General features: G+C 35.0%; 1 protein-coding gene across 2 annotated transcripts in view; it reads left to right on the forward strand.

The window, feature by feature from the left end:
- Window positions 1–26901, forward strand: part of LOC147074559 (midasin) — a 97649-nt gene that overhangs the window by 35433 nt on the left and 35315 nt on the right. For both annotated transcript variants that reach the window (XM_085943382.1, XM_085943383.1), the window contains exons 14-21: window positions 140–339; window positions 1635–1816; window positions 7948–9736; window positions 11003–11238; window positions 15324–15456; window positions 16621–17374; window positions 21201–21733; window positions 26011–26187. In XM_085943382.1, coding sequence (XP_085799508.1) covers window positions 140–339; window positions 1635–1816; window positions 7948–9736; window positions 11003–11238; window positions 15324–15456; window positions 16621–17374; window positions 21201–21733; window positions 26011–26187 — 4004 coding nt within the window. The remainder of the gene's footprint in view (window positions 1–139; window positions 340–1634; window positions 1817–7947; window positions 9737–11002; window positions 11239–15323; window positions 15457–16620; window positions 17375–21200; window positions 21734–26010; window positions 26188–26901) is intronic.

Consider the following 26901-nt stretch of genomic DNA (forward strand, 5'->3'; position numbering starts at 1 on the left):
ACACTTTTTTCATGTAGCAGTAGCTTACTGTGTCAGCATGTGTAAGCACATAACGTGATGATAATGTATTTGACATTTAAGTATCCCGAAACATTGAGATGTTTTGTGTTTCACTCATGTATCTTTTTAATGTTTTCAGTGTCTTTTGGATGGCAGTTGGCTACTCATAGACAACGTAAACTTGTGTTCATCAGCCGTTTTGGATAGGCTCAATGGGTTACTTGAACCAAACGGTGTTCTCAGCATACCAGAAAGGGGTGGCGCCGTCAATGACATAAAGCCTCATCCAGATTTCAGGATGTTCTTCACCATGGACCCCAAAAATGGAGAAATATCCAGGTAATTTATAACGAATTTGTTTTGAATCTCATAAAAGACTTTGAGACAGTTAAATTATAGAGACATCTAGTGATAAAAAATAAGAGCAGTGACTGAGCAGAGAAAGTAAATGGAGTCAATTGATAATCGGTCTGGTTACATGTAAATTGTATGTATTACATATCGCCAGTGGTGAGAGGTGGAGGTAGGCTGTTATTATTCGACATAAATAGTCCACACTAAACTTTGTCAGTCATACTTGTTTTCATTGAATTAATAATACAATTTGCAGATGGTGCTGATTAGTTTTCAAAATTCAATTAAACCTTGCGTAAACAAAACCATAATTGTTTAGGTATGCTATGGGCGACCGACAAAATAGTGCACACTTTTTCAATCATACTTACTTGTTTTCGTTGAATTAAGAATACATATTACAGATGGTGTTGGTTAGTTTTTTTAAATTCATTAAGCCCTGCGTAAATCAAACCATATTATTATTCTATCTATAAAATATCAAAAATTATGTATGGTTTAATGGCATAATTTTAAATATTTCATAGATAAAACGATTATTCTTTTACTATTATCTACTATGGCTTGGATTACGCAGGGCTTAATTAAATTTTAAAAACTAACACTGTAAATTGTAGTCTTAGTTCAATGAAAACAAATACATTTGACTGACAAAGTTTAGTATGCATTATTTATGTTGGATCTTAACACCCTACCTCCACCCTTCGCCACTGGATTTTGCCCCAGCACAGTTGACCATGAGCTATCTTGAGATTAAAAAACCTGTTGTTCGTGGAGCATTGCAGACAGTACTGTTCCAGTTTTATTTGATTCAACAAGAACATTAATTTTGATATTGATTGGCATCAAATGTTTGATAATAACGCTGTAATTATAATCAGATATTTGATAGGTACAACTTGATACGAGAACCTACCAGAATTTTATACAAATTATACGATATCATGATTGCATTTCTGGTGATTTTTATAACGTATTTTTAAGAGGTTTATTTAGGTAAGGAATTGATTTTAATATTTTATACGGTCATCTATTTCCGATAGAACATCTCATGATGAACTGTGTTACGGCAAACTGTATACATACAAATTTCCGGACCCGAATCGGTCTTGTATCAGATTGTAATTATTGTAGTCGATTGATAATACAATTGAACTCAGTCCACCAGTACCTCGAAGCACACGTCCAGGACGACGTAAAACTATGTACACTAACAACCTAACCTAATTCACATTTTGATTGTTGAAATTGTTATGTAGACATATAATTGTCATCTTTAGAGCTATGCGCAATCGTGGAGTCGAGATATACATTGTTGGATCAGAAGAAACTCCCGGGTCTGCGATGACCGACACGGTTCCCGTTTTGGATATGTCAGCAATGCTTTCCTCTACCGGTCTACCGCCGCAATGCAAGAATCTGGTTATTTTGGCCCACCAAAAGATGTGCTCGTTTATTGACGGTATGTGACAACTCATTATTAATTTTAGTTCTTCTTTCATCTTCCTCATACAGCAAATGAACCTCACGCTGTGCTTCCAAGAATGTCAGCATTCCTAGCTCTGCCATATACACCCTGTGTCCTGTATTTAGTGGCCTAATATAATACTCACAGAATATGGCTATCTTGATGAAAAGGCAGGCCAGGTAGATTCTCTCGAGACATCTGTAGTAACATGCGGCGGAGCCAGGTCCAATGTAGCTTATTCATCTTCAATGTGACGGAAAGCTGCATGACCTGCTTTCTTATCTCTGCGTACCCAGTATTCGGATGCTCTGATCCTTTATAAGATGCTCTGATTTGAATTTATTAAGGGGGAAGGTGTTCCATGTCAGCTATTTTCTGGTATTTTCAGAGGTTAAGCCTGAATAGTACGTAAGATTTGTAGAAAAACTATTTATATAATTATGAAGCTTATTCATCGTCAAATATTTATGTAAAACATTTGATAACTACATAAAGTATTTTTATGACGTAAAATAATATTCTTTGAAACCGTGAAACGTGATAATTGAGAACGAAGCCATATTTTTGTGACATTAATAGGCTGTGATGATGACAAATTTTTCCCCTAATTATTATCTCAAACGATTTATTATAGATAGTTGTAATGTTATAAAACATAATGTAGTAAAATATATTCAGTATAATTATAATATTTGCAGTTTCTATTGGTTCTAAATCTAATGGAAGCGAGTGGACATTTTGTTATTTAAATATGCTACAATTATAGACATACGAAATAATATAAAGCTACGTATCAGAAGGTTTATCATTAATCATTGAATAAATGATGAAATATCTTGTTAGTTATAAATTTATAATACTAAATAGAGACCTTTTTAAAACAACTGTTTCCACGAAATATTCGACCATCTTGATATCCGTCAGACCCGCCTGCGAATTGGTGTAAGATGTATGGAATCTTTAGCTGGTATTATTTTCACTTTATATGACCAAAAAAATACGCCAACACACAAGTATTGTACAAAAATATGTTTATAAAAGTGAATGCTACAAATTGAACACAAAAATAGGCGAAACAAACACACATTCGAACATATTATTCAAAAGGAAAACATATTTTGACAGAAGAAGACAATAGCAAAAAACATCTGAAGAAATTTGTATTTGCGTCAATTCTACGTCATGTCATACTAAATCATATATCCATCTATATTTTTACACTGTTGCAATCTATTTGTCCCTAATATTGCAACATAGCAATCGGTTTTCTGTCCCTTTCTATTACTATCTTGCTCTATATTCAAAATTAATTTATTATGATTGTACAATAGGATAGGTATTTTTTTAGTTGTGATAGATTTTTTATTTCAGTGAAATTTATCGGGTCGTCATGTGTTGCCATATCTACTAAAATATTATTGGATTGATATTTTAGTAAATATGTGATAAAATGAGTATTTTCACCAGCTGTAGGTACTAGTTTAACTATTTTTTATTAAATAAATAATACACATGAGGTTTTACGAATTTCACATTTGTTATTAAACATACTTATATAATTTAGAACACCTCAAACACATCGCGAAGTGAAAATAGCTATATTTTTTACTTAGCGATGTATTGTCCCAAATTATGAATCTACCTAGGTTAGGTACTGATATATTTTTTTTTTTTTGACTGATTGATGAGATGATTTTAAAGAATACTTTCATCAAATGACATAATAATGGATGCCCGTACATATTTTCCAATTTAATATTTTTTTGAAAAAAACTAACCATTTAATTTCGAAAATTTCACGTAAATTTATTTGAGCGGGAATGCGAAATTTTCAACCTTTTTAGTTCTTTATATAACAATATTAATGCATTTATTTATACCTACTTACACAAAATGCCGCGTTTTCATTATCCAATGGCTGGAAATTTCAAGAAGGAGAGAAATTGGAAATATTAATACAATGTATTAATACAAGGAAATATTAATAAAACAAAGGTTCTAAATTATTATTTATAGTTTGACACAATTATTCATAAAACATACATATTTGAAAAGTCCACATTTCACAGAAAAGTTTGGTTTACATTTGGTAATTATCTCGCGAAAGTACATTTTGCGTATTTTTATAATAATTATGGTCATTTGTAGGTAGGGAAGACACATGTCAATTTTCATGTAGAGTAGGTATTTAATTAATGATGTATCACATAAATAATATGAACTAATATCTTAAACTTGAGATGGATTGTGATCAATTATCATTCCCTTTGCACAATGTAATCATTCTACTGGATATTTTTTTATATCTAAATAGCTTTATGTTAATAATATACAACTCTCAGAGAACTTGAAGCCTTTTTTTTTTTTTTTTTTTTTAAATAAAGTTAAAATTACGAATTTAAAACATTTGAATGCCAAGAAATTAAACAATTATGTCCAAAATAGTTATAGGATGGACAAAAAATGGAGTGATGTTGAATAGAAGTCTATAAAACATATAAACAAAGAATAGCTACCTAGTACATTAAGTATGTATAGGCTCAGATACACATGCGAGAAGCTCGGATGCTTGATGATAAGTAACTATGTATACACATGTTAGCTTAACGCTTTTCTAGCTAGTACCTAATACGATATAGAAAATATACGACTAACCAGCGGCGAGAAATGGAGGTAGGCTATTAAAATTCGACATAAATAATGCACACTTAACTTTGTTAGCCATACTTATTTGTTTTTATTGAATTAAGAATACAATTTGCAGATGGTGCAGGTTAGTTTATAAAATTCAAATAATCCCTGCCTACTCCATCTTCTACTTCGGCCATATCCGCCCCTTAGTTGGAGCATATGGACACCACGAGGCGCCTCCAAAAATCCCTGTTGCTCGCTAGTTTTCTTGCAGCATTCCAGTCCGCCGTATACACTCTATAGATAGTATTTAGCGGCTTTCCAGGACGCCGGAATCCGGTTGTCTTGAAGAACAGGCAAGCCAGGTTGAAGTTCTCTTCTGGCATCCGCAGCACGTGACCGAGCCGGGTCCAACGTCGCTTCTTCACTCTCAGTGTGACGTGAGGCTGCTTGGTGCGTTCTCTTATCTCCTCGTTCCTCCTAAAGTCATACACCGCACACCCAATATCCATCGCAAACATCTGTTTTCGAAGCTCAGTATAATTTTGCTCTGAGCCTTCGTAAAGTGCCATGATTCGCTACCGTAAAGCAGCACCGTCAGAATGCAAGCGTCGAATAGGCGGTATTTGGTGAGTACAATCTTGAATCCCAGACACTCCGCATCGAGTTGAATGTTGATCCAGACATTCCCATTCGGATAGCAAGCTCTCTCTGCAATATTCCATCCCGTGATGTGTACCTCCAAGTATTTGAAGCTGTCGACGCTCTATCCGAACTCTAAACCATAATAGTTTTTCAGTCATACTTTTTTGTTTTCATTGAATTGAGAATACATATTACAGATTGCGTCGGTTAGTTTTTTTTAAAATTCATTCAGGCCTACCTACACCATAATCGATTAAAAATATTCTTCGATCTATAAAATTTTCCATGGTTTAATTGCATACATTTAGATGTTTTATCATCATCATCAGGGGCGCGACAACCCGGTGTGGGTCCTAGCCTCCTCCAACAGCTCCCTCCACCTGTCCCTATCTAGTGTGGAAGCTTTCCAATTTGGTACCCCCAGAATACGGCAGTCACTGAAAGCTCCATCCAACCAGCGAATCTTTGGCCTCCCTCTTCTTCTACGTCCTATTGGATTGCTGGACATCACTTTCTTTGCCGGTTCATTGTCATTCATACGGTGCACATGACCTAGCCATCGCAGTCTCCCAATCTTAATTGATTGAACTGCGCAGCAATCTTCGTATAGCCCGTAGAGCTTAGCATTATATCTTCTCCTCCAATTGGTGCCATCCCTGATCGGTCCATATATACGGCGGAGAATTTTTCTTTCAAAGATGTTCAGGGCTCGTTCATTTCGCAGAGTTAATGTCCAGGTTTCCGATGCGTAAGTGAGCACTGGCTTTACAAGTGTCTTGTAAAGAGTGCTTTTAGTTCGGCGAGATAGTATGCGGGACTTAAAATGTCTTAACAGGCCAAAGTAGCATTTATTCGCAGACATGATTCTCTTGTTGATTTCTTCTGTAATATCATTATGTCGAGTTACAAGAGATCCAAGGTATATGAAACTGTCGACTGTATCAAACTTGTATGCACCAATATCTAACTTTGGTGCGCCTTCTCGTGGTGTGACATAGACAGGCATGTATTTAGTTTTTGCCTCGTTTATTTGTAAGCCCATTCTTTTGGCAGAGGCTTCTAGTGCTGTGAATGCCTTTTTTTAGCGCCAATTCTGATATGGCAATGATGTCGATATCATCGGCATGATGTTTTATAGATTAATGAATATTTTTTGACTATTATCTACAGTGGCATGAATCATGCAAGGTTTGATTGAATTTTAAAAACTAACGAACGCTATCTACACATTGCAGTCTTAGTTAAATAAAAACAAATACGTTTGAATGACAAAGTTTAGTGTACACTATTTATGTCAGATTTTAACAGCCTACTTCCACCTTTTGCCACTCCTACTAAAATACGCTCATGGGGCATGTTCTGGCATTCCGGTGACTTGCGCCATGTGATTTCCTCTGCCCCTACACGGCCTACACCATGTCCGGAAAGTCAGTTGAAAAGAGCTGATGACCCTTACGAGTTACTCGCATGTGTATCGGTTGCTTAGTATAGATTTATTTTGTTCCATTTGTTCCGTCTTATTCATATGAACCCATTGACCAGTAATGATGTTATCCGAATCTGTAAAAAATATTAAGTACATAGTTTTTAGAACAGTGATTTTTAACCTCGTCTGGTTGGCGGAAGCAGTGACACACCGAAGAAAATTGTCACCTACAAGCAGACATTTTCGCCCTTACGATTTTTATTAAAAAATATTAATGTAATTTACTATTGCATTTTATTTTTACAATGGACGTATGCAAGTAAATTCATAAAAAACTGATATATACTACACTGCTCGCAGAACCCAGTTGGGAATCACTGTATAGAATCAGATAGCTAGTATAATAATATTTAATTTACGGGTTAGTTACCTGTTTCTAAACAGATGCTGTTTGGTAACTGGCAAATAAAATTACAGCCTCAGCGATTTATCTTGCTTTTGTAATTTATTTGATTAAACATTTGATTCTTCGATGTCCCTACTGCAAAAGTATTCTGAAAATAATGTAATCATAACAGGTATAATGTTAAAAAAACATCTTAAAGTAATGACATTATGAGACGAAAACGCAAATATTAACAATGCACATAACCTCAAAATGATATGGACTAATCACTAAATTATCAAATTTTAATAATTATCATCTATGTCTATTATAAGACATAGATGATAATAATGCATAAATGATACAATGTATTACACAAAATACAACTATAATAATCATTAAATTTGTTTTACTTACTTTTTGAAATATCGCATTATATGAGAAGGTATTATTATCATTTTAGAATCCATTATAAAAAGTGACGTTTACAATAGTTTACATGCACCTGAAGCTAGCCACAAGTCGTAAAGGCTAAAGTGCATTTTATTATTTAGCCAGTTAAATGATAAATTTAAAAATAGCATAAACATTTTAAATATGCCTGAAATAAAATAGTGTTAATGTTAATAGAGAAACAAACAATGTGTGTATTTTACCAAATGTATTACGTATTTCATTATGTACAAATCTATTTTGTTAATTCGTAAAGCACAACCACGTACGTAAAACGCATGTCCAATGTTTAATTATTTGTTATCGAATTCAGATGTGACAGAAAGAGAAAGATTAACCCTTTAATCATATTAGCATGCGTAAAAGAGATGCAACATAATATCACTTTCACTTTAAAAATTATACCTAGTATTCAATGTCATAGTTCAACTTTAAATGAAAAAACAGAAACTCTAGGTAAGCATGTGTGCCCTTAAGAATTATGAAAGCATGTTTACAACATAAACAAACCGGTTTACATATTACTTTAATGCAAAGAACACTCATATTTTTTATGTTGATGTTGGTGTAATTGATTTTTTTAAGGTTACGACAAACCATCTCAGTGCCATTTGCTTCAGGCAGCCTTTTTGACTAGTCAACAAATACTTCGAGGGGAAAGTATCAAAGATTCAGTGATCAACAGTTTTTCGGATGTTTACATCAAATCTAGAATCGCAACCGACTTCATTACGACCAATCAGACAATAGCCGAACATAAAAACAGAATGCTAACAGCACTGGAGAGTATCGTGGAAACCGATGCAAAAGTCAACGATTACCATCTCGAAGAGCATACATTCTCCACTGTCAGTCTGCAGACAGTGTCCAAATTAGAGATTGTCAAGCAGCAAGCATTTTTGCTGAAGATGGCGCTCAAATCTCTATCTGCTCCTGTCACTCCAGACCATTTACACAAAATTGCCTATTTAGTTTTTCATTTTTACCATTTGTCCAGTAAGAATGACTACGAGTTACGCTACAACTATTTAAATTATTTGTACTCGAGCCCTGACTTTCTCGATTGTAAAAATGTTCAGTCTTGGCTACACAGCCTTAATGGAACACTGTACGATCTCGTTTTTACGTACGCGTCAAATGATCAGTTGAACGATTACCCGTGGGATTTAGAATTTTTACCGGAGCTCTCTCAACCGGGCGACAATTTCAACAGAAACTACTGCAATAAGTTGTCGGTTTTACTGTATTACTTCACGATCAAAGCTCTCCAAGATTATGATTATGGGAATAAAAAAAAAGCACTGAGCGCTCTGGATTATTCTACGAATGTTCTGACGGGAAAAACTATAGAAGTCTTTCAGATCCCTGTCCTGACAAATTGCTCGATCGTTTTCGAGCAATTGGAGAAAACATTGCTCGATTTTGTTAGCAATGAAAAAATTGATCTTTCTAATGATATTTGGTGCGAGATGGTCCAGTTTCTGCGTTGGCGCAATCGGTTTCACACCGCCTGCAACGAACCGCTGATGAAGACAGTATCGAATAAAAAATCCATCCTAAGAGACAGCACCGTATTAAATTTAAATATTCACTACAAGTGGATGAAAAAACATCTCAGAGACGCATTGATAGAAATTGGCGGGGAAAATCTATCATCGTCAAATTTCGAAATGTTCCAAGAGAAGACCGATCGTTTTGTTCAATCTCCGTTGCGATTATTATGTAAACATTTCAGAAGATTTTTCGGACAGCCAGCCAGATTTCCGAACGAAGCGACGAGTAATAATTGTCAAAATCGTGATGTATTCATATCTCAGGCGACCATTTTAAAACATGAAAAGTGCACATTAACAATTGGTGAATTTTTAAACATTCATGTTGGAAAATATACAGCGTATAAACGTGTATTAAAAAGTATCAAAAATGCATATAATTTCCCTGATGACGATCTGGAAGATGCCCTTTCGGATGTCGAAAATAATGATACGCATAAATTATTCGTGGACAGCGACCAAATTGTCCCGCAACTCGGACAGGAGGGCCCCGGTGTAAACATTCAGAGTATTACGGAGCTGACGGCGGATTCATATGCTGGAATTGAACTGTGGCCCATTAAGGAATACTTGATTCTCAGAATGTGCAATCTCTATAAAATGAAACTTTTTGAGTGTTTCTTGAGACATTTTAAGGCCAAGGAATTTCCATCGCTCACTGAACACGATCAGATACCAAAGCGAAATCTACCTTCGAATAAAATTCTAATCCATTTATCTGAAGTGATCGACAGCGCTCCGGCATTGCCTGTCAGATTACATAGTTTATTATCGGACTTGACTCTTATCCAAGAGAATCCGGATAATGAAAAGATTATTAGGTAAGTTTTATGTTATTTTATCTTTATTGCTTAGGTCTCAGAGGTCACCGTGGCCAGCGATTATGTGGCTTTGGAGGTTCTTCCAATTCCATTCTCGGTTATTGAGAGAATTTTAATTACAGTAGAACCTTGATATTCTGATTTAATTATGATCATGAGCTTCAGAAAAAAGCATCAATAAACTTGTATGAATAAACTATATTCCGGTAGGAAATATGTCGAACACCCACTTCTATAAAGATAGAGCCTAAAAGTATAAAATTGAACCAAAAAAAAAGGACCACTGGTCCACACATGAAATTAGCTACAAGTGACAGCATTGCACATTCATTTGCAGAAAACTTCACACTACTGCTATGTCATTTATTTGCAGGGCATATAAAAAAAATCTGTCATGATGAGCAGATAAACAGCTACGCTTCGGCATTATTATTTAGTTGAAAAATCATGCAAAATTTTTTTAAAACCGTTTATAACTGCATTCGACTAAGTAATTACAATGAACAAAAAAAATGGCCACCATTGCGTATGTAAGAAAATCAGATCGGCAACTGAGCGATCTTAATATTTGTAGAGTTTACCAATTTAACCATACTTCATGCGTTTGCAAAATAATTTCAAATGTTATAACAGAAATAACGTATAAGCCGGCTCTCACATTTAAACTCATCTCGTTTACAACGTGTCGATGTGACGTCATCGTTATTCACAAAACACACATTGCCAAATGGAGCTCCGCGCATTGGTGGTATGTGACTTTTTAGTTGGAAAAAAACATTAGTGCTGCTAGCAACAAATCGCATGTGTCTCGGGTTGCGAGTCAAAAATGCCAGTACATATACTGCATACACCACTCACTACGAATTGATCATTCCTATACCGGTTCGCCGGTCGCCGCATCCCATACATATTCACGTTTCGACAGGTTACACACGACTGTCGCTTGGTGCCTATGTGCACAGCCTTCATATTATGCAACATCGGAGCGACGTTCCTAGAAGGTTTGATTTATGGCTGATGTGCGAGCCGGCTAAAACTCTTTATTTATAGTGCAAATTCTTTGCTCAGTAGGAATTGTTTTGATTATGTACATATTTAGATTTATTATTATCCGCATCATTCTCATCTCTAATTAGTCCACATAATCGAGGTTCTACTATACATAAGTTATCCCTTGGAATCCAAATAATTTATTTTCAGCTTTATTAAATTCAATTGTTTGGATTATAAATGGAATGGATAAATTCATGACTTTTTCCTCATCAGTATGATGCAGTCTTCTTCAGAGATGTGGGACGAGATGTCGAAGCAGGTGGCGGTGTCGCCCACCACTAACCCCAACTACTGGCAGAAGATGCTACTCAATGAGTTTCCCTCTTTGAAGAAGATCGACAATGAAGATTTACAGATGGAGGTCAATCAATCCCGTTCCATGAGCTTTCCGCACCTCACGCAGAACGCTGTGAAGCTAGTCGTTCAAAATCAGTTCATTGATAGCAAAGGTAAAAGAATCAATCATTAGTCATGCACTCCAGTGCCTTTATTCCATTGTTACTCTATGCAATTATCTAGACCAGTGTTTCTTAAGAAAGAATGTGTCCACACACCAAAAATGCCACATGCAGAAATAACTTCGATAACAAACATCGGCATTACAAAATCACTCACCACTCTACTAAGACGCCATTTTGTCCGTAGCTAATCAGAGATCTGCACCGTTTTCCCTGCGCGATAACTATAAGTGCTTTCCTCCACCTTACCAAGTCAATCAGCTGGTACAGATTCCTAGACATAATTTTTCCAAAAATGTCCGCATGGAGGTAGGGATCGGTACTCCGATGCTGCTTTATTGATGTATGTTTATTTTGTGTCATAAACATGAAGACAGCAAAAAATGTATAGAGCTCTGGCACTCTTGTATCAGTCCAATTAAGGATGGTTGCTGACATAATATTGGCATTTAAAAAATGTTCAAAAAAAGACACTCAGTTTCACTTAAGTTATTCGACGTCACGCCAGATCAATGGATTGTAGGAATGTGAGGTCCTGTTCTCCATGATCGCAAGAATTCTATCGGTTCTTCCGATTCCGTATCGTTCATGTCATGGTCACTGTCCTCTTCAGACATTTCATAATCGGAATCTAATTCCTCATTAACAATTTCTCCTATATGCACATTCTCTTCAGAGATGATAAAATTTAAACAATTTTGGTTTCCAAAATACCTATACTTCGTCTCGGAAACAGCACTGAAGCCGCGATTTGCAAATATAGCAAAGAAGTAGCATCAGATTTCGGATTAAATTATTTAAACCATTTCGCATAAATCCAGAATTTATATTTACTGACTTTAGATTATTTTAATTACCACTAGAATTTTAATATTAATTTTTTATTAATCCATTTTAATGTTTTTTATATAATCGTAATAAAATCGTAATATTACAAAATTACATTTTTTTATTTTGAATTTGAAAATTTCACAAATATCTTTCATTTAGGTATTACCTTTTTATCCACCTGAGCATCGCCGGAAAATTCAGATAGTACTGTACAAATAATATTTATTTCTGCATTAGAGGTCCACAGGCGTAAAAAGGTTGAGAAACCACTAGAGTAACCGAGGTAATAAATAACTACTCATTAATCCCGACGTGATACATTCTCTTCTTAAAAATCATGCAAATATGATCTTTAAATCATTTTAACACATTTTGCGCGGGCCTCAGTACAAACGCACAGGTACACGCAGCGGGCGAAAACCAGCGGAAATTTAAATAAAATCGAATTTTACAAAAATCGCTCTTATCTTCCAAACTATCAGTTATTTTTTAATGGAATTTGGAATTCACACTCACCGTATATTGCTCCTCAGTGCTGTGTTTCTTTAATAACATAAGTACATAGTGCTAATCACATATTTACAGTAGGGTTTCGTAAAAAATATTCCATTCACTATAAATAAATTCCCGCACAAAAATTATTATTCTATTATTTGGATAAAGTATGATATTTATGAAAACACTCACCCCTGTGTAGGGGGACGTCACAAAATGTACACATATTACTAGTCAAACTTTTCTTTTTGTGCACCGAACACACTCGACACTGTCTTTGTGGGTATTTTTTTTTACCATCTGTAACAATTTTTATCATTCGATGCTTCTTCATATCGAGTGATAACCTACCAGGATGATCACTTTTACCCACTCTTCTTGGTAATCGTGATGTAGATGGCCCCGCTTCTTCCAAAATTGCGTCGGTTTCAACGATATGGTCGGCTATCCAAAATTTGCTTATACTACGCAAAAACTGTTTGTAAGTTAGCCTTTTGGTCGGATTTAATACTTTATAAACTTTAAAAGAATTAAAAAAAGCACAATTTAACAAATACATGACAACTCTCTTTGTCCATTTTTTTGTTCTTCGTATGATCGAGTAGTAAGAGAGTACTGATCCGCACGGTCAACCCCTTTCATATATTTATTGTATTCTATAACACATAGCGGTTTCCAAATGTGTAGTCTCGTATTCCAATCGATGTTGTGACTCTCTAAAATGGTAGATGGATGTATTGTTGAAATCATTCGAACATCTCTCTTTGATTTCCAGAGTTGTAACAATACATCCTTTCGCCGACGGAAAATACTCTGTCCTGCACTAAGATTGACGTGTTTAAAACATTCTGGGAAGCCTCGGCTTATTCGCATTGTTCCACACGTCCTAATTTTATTTTCTAAAAGTGCTTTACTGGTTTTTACACTATTATAATAATTGTCCATATAGACATGATGCCACAAATTTAAATACGGACCAAGAAGCAATTGGATGATGTCTAATAGTGGTCTTCCTTGCCCACTGTAAATGATCAGATTACAGATGTATCCCGTAGTGGCTTCACTGACCATGCGCACTAGGATACCATATTTTATTATCTTAGATGCATTATAGACTTTAAATACAAGTCTTCCCCGCCACGATATAATACCTTCATCTAAAGAAAGTTCCCTTTGAGGCTTATAAACCGAAGAAAACTTCGGTATTAGGTATGTCATAATTGGCCTAATCTTTTCAAGGCGATCGCTGGAATCCGTAATGATATCGTTATTTGAAAAGTGCCACGATTGCCAAATTTGTCTAAAACGATCACGACTCATTGTTTTAGAATATATTGGTGTTTCTATACTCGGATCAGTAGACCAATAATCATCTCTTGTGTCTTTTCGAACTTGTCCCATAAGCAAAATTAGTCCGAGGAATTTTTTCATCTCACCAAGATTTACAGGCTTCCATTTGATAGATTTCTTCATTTTCTTGATTCGGGATTCATTTTGTGTGCGGTATCGATTGCTTTCTTCTACCATCATGCTAAGTAAATCATCTCCAATAAATAAACTAACTATATCCATCACATTTTCAGAATTGTTTGGTGCTACGCAAACACCAACGTTGCCTAAAAATGGTTCAATTTGCGGTGGGTTGTCTATTTCAGACCATTCCATGACTTCCTCTTCCTCCACTTCACTGTCTTCAGAATCACTGATTTGTAACGGTATCCACTGGTACCCTTCTCGTGCGAGGAAACTCTTCACTATCGCTGTCGCTATTACTGTCGCTGCCTAATTCTGGCAAATCTTCACCAGAATAGGCAGACAAATTATCGGCAAATATTTCGTCATCGCTTTCATAATTGTCTGAAGCCATTTTTTAAAGATTAAATAAAATATCGATTACTTAAATATATTTCACTTGTAAAAACACACCCGTTCTATAGCGCCGTATTTCAAGACTGAAAATTCAATACTGATATTCAATATAGATCGTAGTAGATTACAGACATCTAAATAATATTGGTTTCCACTCATGTTATAATTTATTGCTCCGCTCGCATACCAGGGTTATCGCACCGCACAATATCACTTACAACAAGTGCGAAGAATGCATTCCGTCTATCACAAATTGTCGTCTTTTCACTCGCTCACAAAGGATAATATTATAGTATGAAAAGGAGGCCTATGTATTTATCACACATCATAAAAATATACATATAATCGCATTCACAGTACAGCGAACAAACCATGTTTAAAGAATACATCGATATTTCACAAAATGTTGTCTTCCTGCTCACCCATCAAAAAATAAACAAGTGTAAAAAGAAGACGCATATAGTTTTAGCATTCTTATCGTCTACAGAAATATAGTTGGCTGATTTAGTGACTCTAAACAAATTTCCTGATTACGCACAAGCTCTCATATGGGCTGCGCAAGAGTGTGTGTGTAAGTAAATGAATCGACGGTAAATTTTTTTTTTTTGTAGGTGTGTGTGTAGTTTGAAACATTTTCAAACCGTTGACATAAAATATTCGTATGCAATAATCGGGTAGAAATACCTTTCCCGCACTTCAAGTGGAGCCGGCGTAAAAGGTATTTCTACCCGTCCCGCCGACGAACACCGGTACGGCGCGCGGGTAGAAATACCCTTCCCGCTCAAAATGTGTTAATATGTCCATGGTCACTGTTGTTTTGATCATTACGAATGGAAGACAGTATTTTACTGTAAATGAATTTTCAATTTCAATCTCCACAGGTGATAACCACGAATCGTCAATTATATCAATGCCTCTGACAAAATGGCGAAGTCGATCAAAACAGTTGGCGACATTCCATCTATTATTATGGAGGAACATGGTCACCTTAAATGAAGAATCTCTCAACTTTCAGTAAGTTCTATATTCAATTAATCGTATCTATTCATCAAATACACTGCTTTGTTTTCAATAAATATAATATACAATGAAAAAAAACAAAATCAGTCCATCTAAAATGCATAAGAATTAATTCTACTTCAATAATGAATTTCAAGTTTTGTAGTACCGATATTCATTGCAAAAAATTATCATGAAAAATAAAAACTATAAGAATACAGGGTAGTTATATTGCATCCCTAAATTATATTGAGAAGTCGTGGGATGTGATCAAGGGTATATGGTTTAATAAAGTTTATAATGACAATTTAATACAGGGTATAATATAATAATTCGTATGGCAAGTTTGATCATGTACTTAGTTCAGTCTAATAGCTCACTTAACTCTGATAGGGCTTACTAAATACAGCGTATATTTTATCAGAGGTCAAGCAAGGCTAATGTATTGAACTAGGCGAGCTAGATAATATACTGAGCCAAACCTAATGATTGCTGTAGGTCCAGCAGTGCTTTATAATAGCTGAACAGACAACCTCTTGTCTGCCTTCTGTGTGGACGCTGTGCTGTGTGCGACGTCGGAGAGGAAGTAATTGAATGCCTACGCGCTGCGATATAATTCCATTTTGCTTCAACTGATATATTTCCATCTTTCAAATTATCCAGCGTCTCGGGTTCAGATAATTAATGTGTATTTTACAACGTTTTTCTTAGCTCGTATTATTTATTTATTATTTGTCCGGTGGTTCTTTGTCCAGTACAAATCTTGCAATCGATTTTTAACTAACTTCCTGACTAGCTAGATATTTGAAACTTTTAGAATATATCAGAACACGATGCCAATGCATTTTTTTAATACATTTAGCCATCTTTAAGTAGAATTGAATTCATTTTCAGTTAATTCTGTTTTGTATGAAAAGTTATTTCGGAAGAAATTCGTAATCCAATCCACTATTATTGGTTGGAAGGTGTCTGGGGTCCTAGAAACTATATTATTAATATATACGTCAGTTACTATGGAAATCAATATGAATGTCAAAATGACATTACAGTATTATTTCTATCAAGTACAAATTTTTTTGATCGTTTAAGCTAGTCATGTCAAGTTTATATGATTCAACAAGAAAATTTAAAAACGTTATATATAAAAAGTTCTTGTAATTATTTTTTATTCTTTTTTAGCTTACTCGATACGCAAGCGTTACTCGTCAATTTCGAAAGGATGGTTCTATGTCTTACATGCGCATTGTTGAGGAATAACGAAATGGCAGAGATCCATGCGAGGGGACAAATTTCTAGATCCGAAATCATTCAAATTTGCTTAAACAAAATCAACGATACCTATCACATTGACAATGCACCCAAGTTTTACTTTACCAATGTTATTCTTTTAAAGAATCACATAGTAGAATGGCTCGGTGACTGCATTATAAAACTAATGTTAATCGAGAAATGGAAAAGTAAGAGCGACCATGATGATAATACCAAAATTGATTTTAAAAGTGATTTCAACGCTGTTTTATGGATCGGACAAGCCTGGACGTTATTTGCAGCTAGCAATTTGATAATATTAAGTCAAGTCGGGTCATTTGATCCGGCAAAGAAAGAGAGACTTAAACTGGACTATATCGAAGAAGACCTCCACACCCTCGATTCACTAATCGATGTTAAGATCCTTCAGGGTGTTGTTCAAGAAAATATATCTGTGGAAAACAATGAAAGTGAATCTTTGCTGTCGTGGAACCACTCAAGAGATCTGATTCAGTCAAACGATGAATCAGTCGATAAGGAGTCGCTCTATAAGAGATCGAAAGCAATTCATCCTCATGCAGAGTCGCTTATTGAGGCCAAACTGAAGACAGCGGAAAAGGCTAAAACTTTGTCAAAGAATGCTACATATCGGCATCCTGATTCCAATTTTTCTGCCTTATCAAAAGTAAGTGTCTCTCCAAGCTTACTGAAGTGATTTTCAATTATTTTGGCAAACATGGAGAGTTGGGTTTCGGTAATTTCCCGACGGGAATTCTCGAGAAATTTTCTATCCCGAATCTCGAGAATTAAAATTTTTAACATTTCGGGAAATCCCGGATCTCGAGAATCTTTCCTCGGGATTCGGGATATCTTTATTATCAATTATTAATTGAAAAAACTTGATTGATTTTGTATATGAAAAAAATGGACAGAAGATACAAAACGTTCAAAGACTGATCGGGGCATTTAATACAATTACGCCAACGTCGACTCAAAATGAGCGCAATTTTTGCAACATCAGGGAATTTTGTGTATCAAATACGTACGCGATTGTCAGACGCAGCGATTGACAGTCTGTGTTTTTTGAAATCCTATTTTAATAAGTAATGTTTTGAATTATTTTTGTTTTCCTACTTCTATTTTGTTTGTCTTACATAAATAAAAAAAAAAATCATATTTTTTTGGATATTGTCTGTTTTTACACAGATTTTATGATTTTTACAGTTTTTTTTTAAATGCCCCGATATCTCGAGAATTCTTTTCTGAAAATCCCGAATCTCGAGAATTCAAAATTTCATCATTTCGGGAAATCCCGAATCTCAATATTGAAATTTTCTCGGGAAATACCCAACTACCCAACTCTACATACATGTAAAAAATTTGGCACGTTAGTCGTAATGTCATAATTATGTTAATTATGTTGTAATTAATATCTCCTCAAATTGGATTTTTTAAAATTAGGAATGGTTAACCATTCGCCTAACCTCAGTGAACACTAAAATAATGGGAAGCATGGTGCCTTTGGAGTGGGGCTGTAACAAGGTTTAATTATTGAGTTTGGGGAAATATGCTATAAACACGTGTTGCGTGCATGAAAGTTTGTAACGTAAATGAAACACGCATTCAATGTTGGTAGCATTAAATTTATTGGCCTGACAGACATAAGTCATAAGCCAAAGATGGCTTCAAAGTATTGGTCTATGAGAACTTGCTTTCACATTTATATTTTAATCTGTTCTGTGGGCCAACCTATTGGGTCTGTACTCTGTGAATTTTGCTAGATGTGGGGTTTGAACCTGCAACTAATGGTTTCACAGACACTGCCATGCATGGGCGGCTCTATCTTAGGGGTTCATAGGGACCATCCCCAGATCCTTATCATGTCAAATTAACATACACGTCTGATATTTTTATTATTAGACATACTTATCTCATTACATGTACTTTTGTAAAAGTGCAACTTTACAGGAGAGCCAAAAATCGTTATTTTAGATTCTTGTAACTCAACAAGGGAAATGTTTATTTAAAACCTAATGTTAATATTTTATAATTTATTGTGTATTGTACATTTATCTTGCTTATGATGATGTTAAAATTTATAGGGATAGTTTTAAAAAAATATGAAAACAAGGGTAACTTATTTAGTGTAGTTAGCATTAAACTTTACTGACGATTTAATAAGAAATTAGAAAAGATTGACATAACGTTGTTTGACTATCATGTAGCCGTAAATGTAAAATAACGTTATCTCAAAAAAAAACAAAACACTTTTTTGTAGATAACGTTGTCTGACTTTAAGCACTCGAATCATAATAGTAGTTATGGGCGATTCGACTAAATAGTGTCCACGTTTTTATTCACACTTATTTGTTTTTGTTGAATTAAGAATACATATTACACATGTTGTTGGTTAGTTTTTTTAAAATTCATTATGCCCTGCTTAAATCAAACCATACTATTATTCTATCTATAAAATATCCAAAATTATGTATGGTTTAACAGGTTCGCTGCCGCCCTATATAATATGGAATTGACCCCATGTCTCAATCCACGAAAACGTAAAAATTAGGTCAAGGTAGACGAAAATAAGTGATGACTATATTCATAATATTTCTTATTAGTCGATAACATCTAAATACGTCAGTAAAATATAATGTCACCGCTCGGAGCCGCCGGCACTGCCACTTGAACTTGAAAGTGAACTGTATTTGTTATAAATAAGTTATGTCATAACAAGTCGTAAATTATAAAATTTTTCACAGTACCTTCAGCATTGAAAACATTCAAGTGGGTTTTGTGAATGCCGCCCTTGTAAAATGCTCCAAAGTGTTATGCAATTTCGTTTTATGGTTTTTTTACGGCCTCAGATAAAACGAAATTTATTGATTCCCTAATTGCTTTTATGGGATTTGGTGCTCACCATTTTATGAAAACTATCAAATTTCAAAGCAATCATTTGTGTAACACTAATATGAAGACCAATAAAATATTTTCTTTGAACAGTGGCGTGTTTGACTAAAAAACTTTTTATCTTTATAAAGTCATACTGAAAAATATTCTAAATAACCTTACGCTGCCACTGCTGAACATATGATAAATGATAATGATAAGTGGTAGGTAGGTGGGACCTTATAAAACACAGGTGCTGAACAATGTCTATAAAAATCTAATTATGGTGCAAAATAAAAACCGACTAGTGAAAAATATCGGTAACGTATTCAACTACGATGCCAGCTAAACGAAATAAACCACTCAATGGTAGTGCCAGTGAAAGAATGACATCTTCGTGATTACTATACAGGCGGCTCAGATCGGATACGGCGGCACCGACTATGAGTGGCCACTCGGCGCCGGCGGCAGCGAACCTGTTGGCATAATTTAAAATATTTTATAGATAAACGATTATATTTTTACTATTATGGCTTGGTTTTCGCAGTGTTTAATTGAATTTTAAAAAACTAACCAACACCATCTGTAAAATTGTAGACTTATTTCAATGAAAACAAATATACTTGAACTTGGTTATTACGAGGAAGATGAAACCGACTGAATTTGCTCGTTATAAGCATTACTCGTTATATTGTTATATCAATTTTTTCTCGCCACGTTCTATTTAAGCATAGAACATAAAAAATCTGAAAACCATCGTGAAAATCCCCGAAACAAGCATGGCATTCATAAACTACAAAAGAAATTATTTATTGTAATGAATGCTGAGCCGCCGGCGCTGGTAGATACCTACTGACTTCACAAAGCTTGGATTTTTTACATGCAATTTCAACCATATGCGTGGGTACTTTTTCAATGTTGTCGGCGAAAACATCAATTTGGTACTTGGACACTTAACTAGTGTCATAAACGTAATCCGATCCCGGCGGCATCGGTCTAGTTAACTTCCCGGTCAGATTTTATTGCTTAGGAAAATGTCACTTTTAAACAATCGACACATTAACAGTTTTGCTCGGTATACCTGAGAAGTAGCTCAATATAAAAGTGAATAAATGTGTGGAGAAAACCATAAACTAAAATGTCAATGAAGGTTTCCTCATTACATCCGAGATCTCGCTATTTCCGTGATCGTAATAACCAAGTTCGACTGTATGTATGACAAAGTTTATTGTGGACTATATATGTTGGATCTTAAAGCCTACCTCCACCCTTCGCCACTGGTATACGCATACTATGACCCCGAAGTGAGTAAAAAGAGCTTGCTAGAACTGATGCCGCTGTTCAAAACCAATAATTGTATGTAATAATTATTATTGGTTATATACAAAGTATATTGTTAGTTTAGTGTATAAGGTTAAATATATTAATTGATGGCTGAACCTCACCATCTTAAAAGTTATAGAGCCGCTTTTGTTTTTAAATTGATCTACATTCACATCCAACATTGTGCATGTCTCAGGTGATGTCTTTCAAATAAAGATATGGCGCTTATTTTAAATTATAAAACAATGTCCGTCAAGTACCATCAATCATCGAGTATTAATATTTATTTTCAATTCCAGGATTTCAAAGGGTTCATTTCATCAGTCGGATCGCCGAAATTAATAGTGGAGCATTACGAATCACTGTCCGACATCTGCACGCAGTTGATCAGAATGGTGACGGATCACAATGTTCATTATTTCAACCCCAAAATTTATGTACACGGAGATGATGTAATCAAGAAGTACCAATCGTGGCTGCACTCAATCAACTATTCCTATATGGATTTGTCGGTGAAATATGCACACCTTTTCCCCGATTTGACGAAACCATTCTTGAACGCGATCACACAGCTAATCTACGGTCTAAATATGCTCAGAAATCTGGCCTTCAAACTAATCATAAAGCTGAAGAGTGGGGATTCTATTAATCCAGGGTTCGTTGATAGATACATGGAAGATTTGATAAGGTTTCCGTTCATCGACCAAAAGTGTAACGACTTCACTTACATGGTTAACAATTTGACATCATCAGATGAGTGTACCAACTTAATGATTTCCAAGTTGAATAATCATTATCTTGGACACGATCCGAGTGATCATTGCCGATATAGGTAAGCCACTTGTAATATACTTTTTTATATTTCATATATTTTTTATATTCATGATGATACTTCATCAAACTTTCTCACCACTATGGCGCTCTATCATTCGATATATGATTTTTACTTTAAAAAAATTATCAACAGATTGTTGAACATGCAGTCAAAATAATTATCAATTCACAATAAAATAAATAGTATCGTGGGGATGCTGCCAGATGTTTGTAAGTCGATAATTTAGGTATTTAGAGTTAACAACAGATGATGTGTCAATGTATAAATATGTATGCTAGTATGCTAATTCGTTTAATTTGGTATTACATACTACGAACTTGCTAATAATTTTTAACTAACCATTTTGTTATTCAATGAATAATTCACAAGATTTAAGAATGTAACAATCTAATTATTGATAGCGATACCGGAGAGATGCAGGTTCGATTCCTGCAGGGTGTTGTCACACCTCCAAATTGTCACCAATTGCGGGATGTCTCTGGGGTCTAAAGTGGCCGGAACCACTTTTGAGCTGACTCATAGTAATATGAGCAAGGGTCGATTACGATGAAAACATTGCATAGAATCATTTTCGATATTAATGTATGTAAATTCCTGCCTTTTCCCGTAGATTAATCTTAGCATATTTTTGTTAAAAAAAAAAACTAGCATCAGAAATTAATTTAATAGCATTAATCGTAAGCATTATTTAGATAAAAGGATTAGGTAAAGATAGAGGTTAGATCAGGGGTGGCCAACCTTTTGCATACCATGCGCCAATTTTTTTCACAGACGAGTTCAGATGCGCCATACAACTTGAGCACCTTTTCTACCTTCTTACTTCACGGTTGGGGTTGGAAAATAGGGGTAGGGGTAGGATCCGCTTCAGGGAGGAAAAGGAATAACTCAATCACGCAATTAAATTAATTAATTTATGCCAGTTCAAAAAACACACGTTTATTGGAGCACACACTACAATAGTCAGGAATGATCTCTTGGACGAGAGGGTGATCGCTATCGTGGACCCCGCTGATGGTACTACAGCTGCCGGAGAGTCTCGTTTGGTGAAAATATCTCTGGACCACAGTTGTTGGATGTGACGAGAGAGAGAGAGCTCTGAGCGGGATGGAGCACTGAGAGCTTTTGAGCGCTTGGATTTCGCTAGTCTTTCATTGTTTGGTGTTAAATTTGTTACTGAACAGCAGAGAATTCTTCAAATTTGAACCAGTTATTCGCAACCATGTTTAGCTTTTAATCAGCACTCAGATGTTGAAAATATGAAGTGGATTCAGTTATGGCGCCTACTTCAAAAGAATAAATAGGCGTCAAGATGCAATGCGCCACGGTTTGGCCACCACTGGGTTAGATAAAGGGATGTTAGGCATTCTCGTTTCTTTTGCGAGCGGCTGTATGCTTGCCCGCAGCGGAAGAGGTATGCTTCTTGCCAATCAATGCAAAAGAGATGCTTTGATCGAAAAATTGTCGCGAGATATTTTGTTGGCGTGCAGAATCTTCTACAATAATAAACAATAAACAATGTCAAACTCATCCTCCGCAAAAGAAAAAAATTGGAAAAATTGTATCAGAAATGTAATAACCAAATACACCCGATACTCTTTTTGCACGGGGGATACGTTCCAAAGACTACCGTGTAAAAAAAGATAAGGTGCCCATTCAAAAATGGTGGATAGGTTCCATTACAATCGATTAAAATACGAAATTCTTGAACTCAAAAATAAATCGAATTTATTTATTATTTATACATAAAAATACATAGTTTTCGATTTAAATTAAATTTAGCAAAGAAAAATAGGTATATTCATTTAGTATTGCTACTTGACAATAAACGTGCCCGTTTACTGCTGTTTTTTGCTGGTGAAAAATCACTCATCGCTGGAAATATTTAATGACGCTCGCGCCGAAATACGCGGCGCGTTTCATATCAAACCCGAAGTGACTGACTAGTGGCGCCATGTATGTATGTATGTATATCTGGGCGGCATCCGGTGACAACATATGTATGCACCAGTGGCGTGCGGTCCATTGTAACGCAATTTTTTGACAAATATGTACATACAATACACGTATGTTTATCCTTTTTAGTTTTTTAAACCGTGTTAAAACATAAAAATAGTGTAAATTAAAAATAATTGCTCCTTTTTTAAACCATGTTATTTCGGAACTGTGCAAAAAGAGGATCGGGTGTAGTATTAACCAAATAAATATCGCCGCTATCAAATATTCCGAGGTGTTATTGTTCACTTCTAAGTCCCAGCAACAGATGATGACCAGCAATCAACAAACTGAGCGAGAAGTTAATGTATCCTCTTGCTCTCGCACTTGATGGGAGATGACAGTATCGTATTTTTCTCAAACAGATTTTTTCTATTGGTTGTAATATATTTTCTCAGAAGTGTTTTCAAAATTATGTATGTTCGTTCATGGGGAATGGGACGATTTGGCACCGCGAACTGGCCTCCGGTAATTGGCCGCCGGTACAATCGGACGCCGGCCCAATTGGACGCCGACCCAATTCGACGCCGACCCAATTGGCCTCCGGGAGGATTGGACGCCGCACAGTTGAATTAAATGCGCAAAGGAATAGACGTACGTTACGATTTGTTGGAGTAAATAAGCAAGTCAGTTTAATATGCTTCTATCTTCTCAGTAGTTGTACCTTATACATTTCGCGCTTGACACATTTTTAATACAGATTGAGAATAATTATTATGCCTTATGATGTTTATTAAAAGAAAATAATTCTTCCCTCGTTAAAACTTAAAAATGTGTATAATCAATTAATTTATTGTCTATCCATGGGTACTTATTTATATTTACAACAAATATTAAAAATAATGTTAGATGTTAGAATGAAAATTACATTATATTTCAGTGTTTTATCGACTTAATATTATAATAAAGCTTAAACATGTATATTATTATGCATAAATGCGTATTTTAAGATAGTATGAAATTACAAACAAAATATTAAGTAAGTTATCTGCTAAGTATAAATGTTTCAGTATTTTGATTGATAAACTACTTAGATACTAGGTGCCGGACGAAATCCCGAAGGCCAAAATCCCGAATGCTGAAATCCCGAATGGCCGAAATCCCGAAAAATAAAAAAATACAAACATCAATAATTGCGCAATTTTTGCATGAGAGACAAAAACCCATTTTTTGTGGAAATATAAAAAAAATGTAAAATACAAACACCAATAATTGCGCAATCGTGGATTGCGCAATTTTTGCAAGAGACACAAAATCCATTCGTTCTACAAAATGGACGCTCCTGAAAAAAAATTGCGCAATCGGAAAAACCCATTTTCCACAAAAATGGGATTTGTCTCTCTTACAAAAATTGCGCTCACAATTGCGCAACTATTGATGTTTGTATTTTACATTTTTTTATATTTCCACAAAAAATGGGTTTTTGTCTCTCATGCAAAAATTGCGCAATTATTGATGTTTGTATTTTTTTATTTTTCGGGATTTCGGCCATTCTGGATTTCAGCATTCGGGATTTTGGCCTTCGGGATTTCGTCCGGCACCCAGTACCTAAGTAGTTTATCAATCAAAATACTGAAACATTTATACTTAGCAGATAACTTACTTAATATTTTGTTTGTAATTTCATACTATCTTAAGATACGCATTTATGCATAATAATATACATGTTTAAGCTTTATTATAATATTAAGTCGATAAAACGCTGAAATATAATGTAATTTTCATTCTAACATCTAACATTATTTTTAATATTTGTTGTAAATATAAATAAGTACCCATGGATAGACAATAAATTAATTGATTATACACATTTTTAAGTTTTAACGAGGGAAGAATTATTTTCTTTTAATAAACATCATAAGGCATAATAATTATTCTCAATCTGTATTAAAAATGTGTCAAGCGCGAAATGTATAAGGTACAACTACTGAGAAGATAGAAGCATATTAAACTGACTTGCTTATTTACTCCAACAAATCGTAACGTACGTCTATTCCTTTGCGCATTTAATTCAACTGTGCGGCGTCCAATCCTCCCGGAGGCCAATTGGGTCGGCGTCCAATTGGGCCGGCGTCCGATTGTACCGGCGGCCAATTACCGGAGGCCAATCGGCGGAGGCCAGTTCGCGGTGCCAAATCGTCCTAGACCCTCGTTCATGTTTTCATCCATCAAATCCCTAGGCTTGCGGTACGTTTATATGTATGCCAGATAGAATTTTTTCAGAGTGAAGTTGTATCGTAAATGGGATCAAACATGTCATTACCTGTTTTCATTTTTTCTAGATTATTAAAGGTTAGCCTGCAAGAATTTGAATCAGGCTGCCTTACCCGAGGATCAATCAGCAAGGGATTGTGGGAGGCCCTCAATGAAATATTGGTGGCACTTGTTTGCCAGTGGCAGAAACAGCAACAAGCCATCCAAAAGAAGAAGGAAGATGAAGATTTGTTATATGTGAATAGGTGAGTTTTACTGGAATTACTTCAAAAGCTTGAGAGCTAAGAATGATTACAGTAAAACCTCGTTAATAAGAACACGGATATTTCGAAATTCGCCGTAATTCGAAATTTTCACGAAAAAAAGTCCCTTGAACATTATTTTCATATAAAAACCTTTAATTCGAATTTCGTAATTCGAAATTCCTGGTATATAAAAATATTCAATAAATCGTAATAAAGTACATTATTTCATGAGCCAGTCATTGAAAATTGTGACAGACTTTTCTTAAAATATCATAAATTACTTATTTTAAGAAGGTAATAAAAATAATCCTGACATTTTATGACCTATTAACACACACGGAACTGGATATTTAGTTGGCAAATCGATGATCGTAAACGATATTAATGAAAATCAAAATTTTTTATCAAAATTTTAATATTTTTCCCCCATACATAATTCGTAATTCGAATTTTTTTTCGATTTTCGGTACCGTGGAATTCGTATTAACGAGGTTTTACTGTATTGTAATACATATTGATAAATCTATTTTGTATTAATTGGCTTGGGAACAAACATTTATTATGTTATTTTGTTAATTGAACTCCATCATAATGGTTTTGAAACATAAGTTTTTGTTAATTCTACAATATTTGATTTATTTATGCTGTTTTAGGCCATAAAGGCGATAACTTAATTTATAGATTCAGACTAGGTCAGATGGGTTCGATACTGTG

This window comes from Rhyacophila brunnea, unplaced genomic scaffold (assembly GCF_057557595.1).
Source record: "Rhyacophila brunnea isolate RB1 unplaced genomic scaffold, BYU_Rbru_1.0 scaffold_16, whole genome shotgun sequence".
Taxonomy (NCBI): Eukaryota; Metazoa; Arthropoda; class Insecta; order Trichoptera; family Rhyacophilidae; genus Rhyacophila; species Rhyacophila brunnea.